Below are 11,041 nucleotides of genomic sequence, written 5' to 3' on the forward strand. Positions count from 1 at the left end.
GGAACTACAGGTCTCCACAATGTCTGATCGAATGAATGCAATGTTTAACCATGTTAATGCCTTCATTGCCTTACCAGGTGGTCTGGGCACACTGGAAGAGATATTTCATATTTCCTTTTGGGCCCAACTGCACATTTACCATAAACCCATAGGTCTGTTAAATGTTAATGGTTTTTATGATAAGTTGTTGTCTTTTCTTGATCATGTTGTGGAACATGAATTTCTAACATCTTCGACACGACAAATCATAATCTCTGCTGCTACTGCTGAACAATTGATTGACCAACTATAATCTTTCATCCCTGTAATTGATCCCTCCATGAGTCGCATAAATTGGTCAACTAAGGAAAGCCGTAAAAAGCTTAAATTGGATTTGAGCCTTCGTTTGTGACTCCTTGTGTCTTTTGGTTTTGTTAATAGCATCTTATTTTGTTTTGTTATTTCTTATATTTGATTAAGTGTGTTTCAAGTTTGTTAGTGTTTGTTGTTTATGGTGATGTCTTCTATACTCTATCTTTCTACCGTAGGACATTGAGGACAATGTCTCGTTTTGGTTGGGGGGAGAGGGTAGTAGTTGATATTAAAAATAATAATAATAATAATAACTAACTGTGTTTTCTATTTCATAAACCATTTGCAAAATTATTGTTACTAGGATGACAAAGTAAAGGAGTTCTTTTGTTAAAGTGACTCTTGAGACGCATCTTAGTAAACATTCTTAACAAGGTCTATCATAATACTTCTTGAAATATTTAGGTTTACAAACTCTCACATTGTGATCACTTAATTCTGCTCATATACTCATTTAACAAGTATTCTTAAACCTTCATTTTCACACACACAGTTTAACATGATTGTGGGTTGCACATTGGATTATTGCATTATTTATGTTCTTTTGTTAAAGGTTAACAACTAAGGGAAAGGGATAGTATATAATTTGCAATAAAAAACAAAAAAAATGATAATAATAAAAACGTAGATAAGTTTGGTTTTGTAGCTTCCCTAACCTAAGTAATTAAGCCCGAAGTGGTGTTTTAACATCTAATACCCTAAAGTCAACTGACTTGGGAGCTATTGGCCCAATGCTTGTTACATAGGTTGAGGAGAAAAGCTTAAGGGAATCAAACATTGCACTATCTACGTATCAGTATCTACAACCCGAGTTACTATGCTTGTAGGGGTGTCTCAACACCTAATGCCCTAAGACCAACTGGTATGGGAGTCATTAGCTGAAAGCTCATTACATGGGTTAAAGATGCATTGTGCTTTAAGTTAATGTATATATATTAAAAAAACAAGGAAAAAAAAAGAAAAAGATAATAATTCCAACCCAAGGAAGTTAACCTTAAACATTAGAACAAAAATTTTGTTTTCTTCCAAGTAAAGCCCCATAACTATATGTTGATATATTGAGCATAAAAGGAAGGTTTATTAATATCTTGTTTAAAAGGTATTGAGCAGATATATAAATTTAATGAGAGTTTGTTTATCTGGATAGATTAATGGAAGTTGAATGATGAATGCCTTGCTTTGTGGAAGTTGAATGATGAATGCCTTGCTTTGTGGAAGTTGTAAATTTTTTTTCTATTTTAACGCTTTGATTACTAGGGACTAGTAATAAGTTGGTTGAGGGTGTGATTAGTACTTAAAAGTGCATTTTTATCAAGGTTTTATATCATCATTTTGCACTTGAAGTATCAATAACTCCTTAACTAAAGCATGTTTTATAATAACAAGTCTGGTACTATAAGTTACCTTTAATTTATGATTAATGTTCATCTTAAATGCAGGCTTATCATATAAATGAAAGGATTGATTGATGAGTTTAGGTACTAAAAATGAAAGGACAAATAGAGGGTCAAACTTAGAAAAGAGATGTTGGTTCAGTCCAAACTGTAACACTGTTCGGTATTAGGTCATATCTAGAGCTGTAGATCTTGGATTTAGGTCTGCTTTATATGGATGAAAAGTTAAGACATAGGCCTAAAACTTTCATGCGGAGTCCAAGATTTAAAAAGGACGTTTTCAAGTCCAAGTTGTAGCAACAACGGAGAAGTTTGAATCTGTCCTGCATCCCAGACACTTTTTAGAATTCAGCTCATATCTCGAGTTCTAGAAGTCAAATGACCTCAATTTGTTTTTTGTTGGAAAGCTGAGACAATTTCTTAGAACTTTCATGAGTAAAGTCTGTTCAAATTCTGACGTTATCAATGATGTTTTGTTCAGACAATAAGATAAGGATTGTCACCAAGTTAAGATGTGGCCACCCACTCAACAATTAGTAAACAAATCAATAGTTTCAAATTTTGGCCTATAAAAAGAGGCATTTGCCATGCATTTAGGCATCTTGGTTTTCAGATCAAGATCATGCTCTTGCTTCCTCTCTTTATATTTTGTAATGCTTAAGTTTTGTTTATATTAATCTCTTGTTTATGCTTTTCATTTCCTTTCCTTTATTTAGTTAACTTATATCTTTTTTATATTCTTATCTTATTTATTTATGTTTCTCTCTTTCATTATTTTTAGCTAAGTTTATTATGTCAAGGTGAAAAGGTTACACTAATGGTGTAAGAATAAGTATAGTATAAACTCAACATGGACCTTAATGTTTGATACTAACATGTTTTATATTTGTTATCTTGTTCACTTTTAATACTTTGCTTGTTAAATGGTTAATCTAGATTTATGTTGTATAACCCTTGTACAATAAATACTTGGCACTTTCATAACCCAAACTGTATGGTATAACCCACACCTGTGCTATGAAAGGAACTTCATTTGTTGTTAACATAAGTTATAATTATGAATGCCTAACAACATTTACAAGTATTAGCATTATTCGAATAATATAACTAATGTAATCATGTTAATAATTTATAATCCGATTGGAACCTTCTTTGTGCGTGGTTTCCAGTTGAATAAAAAGAGTTTATACTATACTTGTTTGAAATACCATTAGTGGATCCTCTAACCTTGACAATTGTTTTTATCATTGTTTAATCCTTATATCAATAGTACATCTCAAAGCTCTCTTTATTATTATTACTACTACTATTATTATTATTACTATTACTATTATTACTATTATTGTTGTTGTTGTTGTTGTTGTATTATTGTTATTTATAATTTATATAGTTAACCTCCCTGTGATTCGATCCCGGTCTTGCCGGGTTATTTATTACTTCGACACTCCTGCATTTGGGAGAAGACATCAATCTTTTGGTCGTGTCACAAAGCTAAGACTTTTAAAGATTTTTTTCTTTTAAAAAGATTTTTGTGCTGAAATAGAACCAAAAGGCCCTTAATTTGATAAAAGACAAATTAAAGCATTGATAAAAAGCAATGACAGATCATGCATTTTTTTGGAAAAAAGGTCTTTAAAAACGGGTCGGGGATTTCTTCTTTGAGATGTGATGGGTAAGAAGGACGACATGAGAGACAAATTTTAGCATATGATTTCAAACACATGAATAAGCTCATGCCAAGAAAGAGTTTTACGAAATGAAAAGGACCTATGTTTCAGAACAAGGTAAGGATGCATGCATGACATCTAACCTCAAAGCATTGCACATACATTTTTGATTAGTTACAGGAAAATCCTCAATGAAATCTAGCAAGATTGTGGACAAAGAGAATCATTGAGTTGATAATAACAAAGAATCATGGTTGTGACCATGGAACGGGAAGAAGATGAGATGAATCCTACTATTAGGAAAATCTCAAAGAAATGAGAAGATCAACCTTGTCATCATGAGGAGTCTTCAAGTCAACCCTACAATCGGGAAGCACCAAGTCTTCCAACCTTGTCATCGAGAAAAATCAGTTAATTTCTGTCATCAGGAAGGATAGATGTCAACCCTGCAATTAGGAAAGACCGATCTCAGTCCTACAAAATCATTAAAAAAAAACATCAAGTGAAAAGTTTGATCAAACCTTATCATCAAAAAGAAAAATGAGAAGAACCTGACCATTAGGAAATTCTCAAAACAAAAGAAGAAAGTTAAAACCCTGCCATCAGGAAGAACACGTAGAGTTTGGTTCTGGTTAAAGGGGATCGCCATATGGGATCTTAGTTTAGCCCAATCAAATAAATTTTGGTTCTGGTTAGAAGAGATCACTAGATGGGATCTCAGTTTACAGGTATTTTCAAGAAAATAGATTTGAAAAATATCAATATGAACACGCAATATATGTGAAGAAAGAAGCTGATGGAAGCACACTATTTGCATGCCTATATGTTGATGACTTGATATTCACCGGTAATAATCCTACCATGTTTGAAGACTGCAAGAAAATCATGGTACATGAGTTTGAAATGACAGATATTGGTCAAATAACACATTTTCTTAGTTTATAAGTGATGCAGAAAGAAGAAGGAATTTTTGTATCCCAAAGCAGTTACCCCAAAGATATTCTTGAAAGATTCAAAATGAAAAACTGCAATTCGGTATCAACTCCAGTTTGAAATGTCTTTCCATCACCCATAGATTCTGATGAACTAATGCTGTCAAGGGCGGTGGAGAACTTCAACAGGAAAATAAGTGCAATAGCACCGGTAAGTATAAGTGCAAGGATCATACTCATGATGTCTAATGTTCAAGCTGTTTAATCCCTTTCTGGTTATGGAGATATAAATCCTATAGACTTGGGAAACATGAAATTTGAATTGGAAAACGATACACAGAAAGGTCATTGTTCGATGTCGATAGATAGCAACAGATTACCTTCATTTCTTCCTAGTGGTCCACCATCTATTAGAATCTCAGAATATTCTTTGTTTTTATTCTTTTTCAAAAATCTCATAATTTTCTTCGTTTTTGATTCTTTTTCAAAAACTGTCAGACCACACTAAAATCTTAAAACATACGAATGTGTTCTATCACCTACTCCTAAACCTCACTATATATAGCAATACTTGTTGGCTACATCTTTTGAAACATTGTCTTCTAATTATTTGGAGAATATTTACCACTAATTTTATATTTAAGGATGTCGTAAAGAAATGAAATTGATGATTTTTTATAATCGATGAAGAAGACCGACAGTTAACAAGGATTCATTGCTGTCCCAAGGCAACAAAAATTTGTTTATTGGACTCTTACTTTTCTTTGCCTTCGTAAAGGCTGGTGAAAATTCTCTGAAACTGACAATCGGTTTTGAACTTCTTTGCTTACAAGTGACAGCTGAAAGGTACATATAAACGGCTATACCTTCGGCCAAATAAGTGGCAGCCAGGGTTGACGGATTACAAGGGCGTTGGAGTCATGGGTAGTGAGTCTAGTGACTTGTTGATTTCCCTTGAATGCGTCAAAGTTGTTGTCTGTTCACCACTCTTGCCTTAATGCTTACAGGACAGAGTAGCAACCTTGTCATACTTCAATAATTCTGTTTGGTTATTTTTTAAAAATAAAAAACTGATAAAAATAGTTAAGATAAATAGGAAGTGTTATTTTATGATTTTTGTTTTAAAATATTATAAATTCATTTTAAAACTGTTTTACAAATACATTTATTTTTATTCCTACAATCAAACATGTTCGGTCTTTTCTATAATCATCCCTTATAAATATTAAGACACTAATCAAATATAGTCTAAGTTTCTCGTGATTCCTCGTCATCCAAATATTTATGGGGTTATCATAGTAAATACAACGCATGATGTGAGAAAGTTTATAAATTTTGTTTAATATTTTGAACCACTAATTGTATATCTGATGTTCTGATTCCTGATATCCTAACCGTTTCCTTTTCTTGATCACAGAAATTTCCCTCCATCTTTATTTTTTTTCATCTTCAAAAAGAGAAAAGAACAGAAAGAAAGATCATAGCAATTTTCTTACGTAAAAAAAGACTTGTCCACTTCTATTTTACTTTGACCCTTGTAGATTGGAAACCATACCTGTATTCCAACTGTTACAGAAAGCAAAATAGTTCAAAGTTTTCCCAGTTGCTAATGGACACTCTTTCTTCAATGCTAATTATTATTGCGAATCTACTCCTTCTATTCTCTAGATTCTGTAATACAGATAATACCCTTACTTTGTCTCAATCTATTCGTGATGGAGGGACAAGAACCTTAGTTTCGAAAGATGGAAATTTTGAGCTTGGTTTCTTCAGTCCTGGAAGTTCCAGGAACCGTTATGTCGGAATATGGTACAAGAACATCCCAGTTAGAACTGTTGTTTGGGTTGCAAACAGAAACAACCCAATCAATGATTCCTCTGGCTTCTTGATGTTAGACAACACAGGAAATTTTGTACTTGTCAGCAACAACAATAGTACTGTTGTTTGGTCATCGAACTCAAAGAAAGTAGCGCAGAGTGCAATGGGAGAACTCCTGGATTCTGGGAATCTGGTCTTAAGAGATGAGAAAGATGTCAATTCTGGAAGCTATTTGTGGCAGAGTTTTGATTATCCATCTGATACAATGCTTCCAGGAATGAAGCTTGGATGGGACTTACGGATTGGACTTGATCGGCGGCTATCAGCATGGAAGAGCCCTGATGATCCATCTTCTGGAGATTTTACATGGGGAACACAACTACAGAGTAATCCTGAGTTAGTTTTTTGGAAGGGATCCAAGAAGTACTATAGAAGTGGTCCATGGAATGGTATCGGGTTCAGTGGTGAGCCGGCGTTAAGGATTAATCCAGTTTTTTATTTTGATTTTGTCGACGACGGGGAGGAGGTTTATTACACATACAACCTCAAAAATAAATCTTTAATCACGAGGATAGTTATGAACCAAACTACCTATTTTCGGCAGCGTTACATCTGGGATGAAGTCAATCAGACATGGGTACTCTATGCAAATGTGCCGAGCGATAACTGTGACACTTACAATCTTTGTGGTGCCTATGGAAATTGCATCATTAGCCAGTCCCCAGTTTGTGAATGTTTAGAAAAATTCACGCCTGAATCACCTGAGAGTTGGAATTCAATGCACTGGTCTCAAGGGTGTGTACGAAATAAGCCACTAGATTGCCAGAAGGGAGATGGATTCGTTAAATATGTTGGTTTGAAATTGCCCGATGCTACAAATTCTTGGGTGAACAAAACTATGAATCTCAAGGAATGCAGGTCAAAATGCTTACAAAACTGTTCTTGTATGGCATATACAGCTACAAATATTAAGGAACGTAGTGGCTGTGCTATTTGGTTTGGCGATCTGATAGATATTAGACAGTTTCCAGATGCCGGGCAGGAAATATACATTCGCATGAATGCCTCAGAATCGAGTGAGTGCTTATCCTTAGTCATAGTTAATCCATGAGTATATAGATTAATATTTAAACATCATTTTGTAGCTTCTCTACTATTTTAGCTGCATGGTAACTGTATTTCTTTCTTTCTTTCTTCTTTCTTATCGACCATGTAGAGGCTAAAGGTGCATCTAAGATAAAGATGGCAGTGGGAATTGCACTATCTATTTTCGTGGCCTGCGGGATGCTTTTGGTCGCCTTTTACATCTTCAAAAGAATGGAAAAACTCAAAGGTAAAGTTAATTTGATTGCTTTCAGTAAATGAGCATGTTGTTTTTAGCGAGTTTCATAGAAAGGAACAGCTTTTTGACTGGCTTTGAGCTTATCGTTGGTTAGAATTTGGAGAAGCCGAGAAGGTTCAATAGATTTACAATTAGAATAACTGAAATAACTACATGATTTAGCCTTGATTAGATAGTAGCATTCAGGAAAATTACAGAGTGAAATTCAGTGTTGCCTCAGTTTTGTAATCATTGTCTCAACTGCTATCTTTGATCTGAACATTCAAAATCTTAGCTCATTATTCATTTCTCCTCGTTTATCATGTATGTGATTCCCATTCTCTACTGTCTGAGAAAACAGGAGGCAACAGAGAAGAAAATGATCAGATAGATAGTGGACCAATGGAAGACATGGAGCTACCCCTATACCAGTTCACTACAATAGCCAAGGCCACCAACGGCTTTTCATTCAACAACAAGATAGGAGAAGGTGGTTTTGGACCTGTGTACAAGGTAAATTTCTCAAAATGACTATTAACTTCTAGTGCCCAGTTTTATTGAGATAAGCATAAGAATCTTGGGATACCATTTTCTAGGGTACTCTAGAAGATGGCCAAGAAATAGCAGTAAAAACGCTATCAAGGAGTTCTGGACAAGGATTAAATGAGTTCAAAAATGAAGTTATACTGATCACAAAGCTTCAGCACCGAAATCTTGTAAAACTTCTTGGCTGTTGCATTCAAGGAGAAGAGAAAATTCTGGTTTATGAATACATGCCCAACAGAAGCCTCGATTCCTTCATTTTCGGTACTTTTCTAAACCAGACAAGCTTTGTTATCCTATCGTTACATAGTTCTTTGATTTTAATACAATCAAGCTCGTTTCTAAGTGTTTAAGTGGCATGTTGCACTCACAAACACTTACAGATCAAACAAGAGGCAAACTATTAGACTGGTCCAAGCGTTTCAGCATTATATGTGGTATTGCTAGGGGGCTTCTATATCTTCATCAAGATTCCAGATTGAGGATTGTACACAGGGATCTTAAAGCAAGCAACGTTTTACTTGATAAGGACATGAACCCAAAAATCTCTGATTTTGGTTTGGCCAGAATGTTTGGTGGAGACCAGACGGAAGGAAACACAAACAGAGTTGTTGGAACTTAGTAAGCACTTACCACTTACATGCCATACATTATTATTTTTATTTTATATTTGTTAACAAAGCACATAATTTGTTTGCTCTAGAGTCAAACATAAGAAATCTGTTTATGAGCTAGATGCAATACTAGTATACTTACATTTATGTGTTTGTGTTTAAATGACATTCGGCAGTGGTTATATGGCTCCTGAATATGCTACTGATGGGCTCTTCTCAGTGAAGTCTGATGTTTTTAGCTTCGGAATCTTAATGCTTGAGGTAGTAAGTGGAAAGAAGAGTAGAGGGTATTATCATCCAGACCATAGCCTAAGCCTTATTGGACATGTATGTGTCAAGGTTTCAATTTCTTACTTGTATGTACTGTACAAGTGAATGACGGAAAGTTCCTTTTCATTTCTAGGCATGGAGATTGTGGAAAGAAGGAAAACCTTTGGACTTAATTGAGGCGTTTCCAGGAGTCTCATGCAATTTATCAGAAGTGATCATGAGATGCATAAACATTAGTCTCTTGTGTGTGCAGCAGCATCCTGATGATAGGCCAACCATGGCCACTGTGGTTTGGATGCTAGGAGGTGAGAATACACTGCCTCAGCCAAAGGAACCAGGCTTTTTTAAGGGTAGCGGTCCGTTCGAACCATCTTCTTCATCAAGCAATATTGAGTTATCTTCGAACAATGAATTTACTGCCTCACTCTTGTATCCTCGGTAGTTGATTGTGCTGGATGAAATGTTCACAATTTTTGACATGTTCCTCCACTCGCAAGTCATTAAACCTATTTAAAGGTATATTGAGTTTTCAGATGTATTAGATGATTGGTTTTGAATGCATTCTGCTTTTACCTGATCCCGAATTTGGATTAGAATTGCATCTATTTAAATGCACATTTTCAGTTTTTCTTTTCTTTTTTAAAGAAACTTTATCTAATACAATTTGTTTTTGCCTTTTTTTCCTTTTAACGAGTAAGAGCGTACAAGGGGGTAAAAAACTATTGTTCTAGTTATAAGACAACAATAATATCTAAGGGATGTGTGGATTAGGTATTCTACTAATTATATCAAATAATGAAAATAAATATACTAAGCACATATAACACAATAACCAACAATATAATTAAAGTACTTAAAGTAAAGAGATAAGGGAAGAGAGATTACAAACTCGATTTTTAACGTGGTTTGACAAGTCTACATCCATAACTCAAGTACCAATAGTACTTGAATATTATACTCTTCTACTATTTCAAGTGAAAGATATAATGAACTTGATGAATCCACACCAAGCAATTACACCACTTGAAAATATTTCCTCTTAAAGATTCTTCTCTTGGAGACAATACCTAACCAATGCCAAGAGTTTATCCAAACTCTCAAGTATTTACAAGTATGATTTGTTTACAACAAAATTCACACTCTAAAATAGTAGATTATACAATTAAAAACTATAATCTCTATAGCTAACTCAATAGCACTTAGGATGATTGAAGGTGTGTAAGTGTAATGAGTATGAGATTTTATACTCTTATGCTATATATATATATATATATATATATATATATATATATATATAGTTTTCAAAAGAAACTAGTCGTTTATAGCCATTAGAATGTCTCTGATTGCTAAAACGATCGATTAGTTAAAATGACCATATCATTTGGTTGACCAGTTCCTGCAAAATTCACAAGAGTTCATCAAGGATGAATGGCGGTCGACCAATTTAGCTTAAAACCAGTTTTAGCAGTTTTAAACCTGGTAAAACTTAAACAGATTAAATGTATATCAATCATATTTATGTATGCAATGTAAAGTGTGTGAGTTCATTTTAGTTTGTTATTGTGTAAGATATAAAGATTTAACAATAAGCTCTAAAATGAATCCTTAATACCTAAATCTTCACTTGCTTTGCATCTTGGACTTGTTGATAGATATAGTTTAAAGGTTTTGATGGGTTCCTAATCGATAGTTTGTCTATGGTTTAGATAAAGATTTACTCTTATGAATAAATCTGACATTTTAAATTTATTACGGACTCGTATGCCCAGATAAATTCTTATGGGAAGGGTCCATATAGGTGCCTTGACAAAGTTCACTTATCCTGGAAGGCGAAAGGGTTCTCCATAACTCATATATTATGGTGAAAAATACTCCCGATTAAAATTGATGAATATATAAAATAATTCTTAAAATTTTCTAGTGAACTCCTGGTATTTAAATATCATCCTACTTGTAGCTCCAACACTTATATCAGGATGTTTGACCATTAACTTTGATGAATTATAATTTTTAGGGTTACTGAAATATAGGCCAAAATCCTTTGGAATTTTACAAACTTGTTGTAAAATCCATGCAATATCTTTTTAAAAACATGTCAAAGTATTTTAAATTTTTTAAATAAAAAAACTCA

The 11,041-nt window shown here is 33.9% G+C and overlaps 1 protein-coding gene across 1 annotated transcript; it reads left to right on the top strand.

Moving 5' to 3' along the window:
• The first annotated feature begins 5,857 nt into the window (after positions 1-5,857).
• LOC133688853 (G-type lectin S-receptor-like serine/threonine-protein kinase At4g27290) lies at positions 5,858-9,487 on the top strand. The gene is made up of 7 exons (XM_062108478.1): positions 5,858-7,238; positions 7,379-7,495; positions 7,845-7,996; positions 8,080-8,290; positions 8,410-8,647; positions 8,817-8,967; positions 9,044-9,487. Exons 1-7 carry the CDS (start codon positions 5,954-5,956, stop codon positions 9,350-9,352), a joined length of 2,463 nt encoding a protein of 820 aa, XP_061964462.1. The 5' UTR covers positions 5,858-5,953; the 3' UTR covers positions 9,353-9,487.
• Positions 9,488-11,041: the final 1,554 nt, after the last annotated feature.

Source organism: Populus nigra, chromosome 1 (genome assembly GCF_951802175.1).
Source record: "Populus nigra chromosome 1, ddPopNigr1.1, whole genome shotgun sequence".
Classification (NCBI taxonomy): domain Eukaryota; kingdom Viridiplantae; phylum Streptophyta; class Magnoliopsida; order Malpighiales; family Salicaceae; genus Populus; species Populus nigra.

Excerpts from the sequence above, each read along its gene's own strand:
- LOC133688853 (XM_062108478.1), top strand. The coding sequence starts at position 5,954 with ATGGACACTCTTTCTTCAATGCTAATTATTATTGCGAATCTACTCCTT. Across the intron at positions 8,648-8,816 it reads AACAGAGTTGTTGGAACTTA|TGGTTATATGGCTCCTGAAT; the intron begins GTAAGCACTTAC and ends GACATTCGGCAG. Across the intron at positions 8,968-9,043 it reads GCCTAAGCCTTATTGGACAT|GCATGGAGATTGTGGAAAGA; the intron begins GTATGTGTCAAG and ends TTTCATTTCTAG.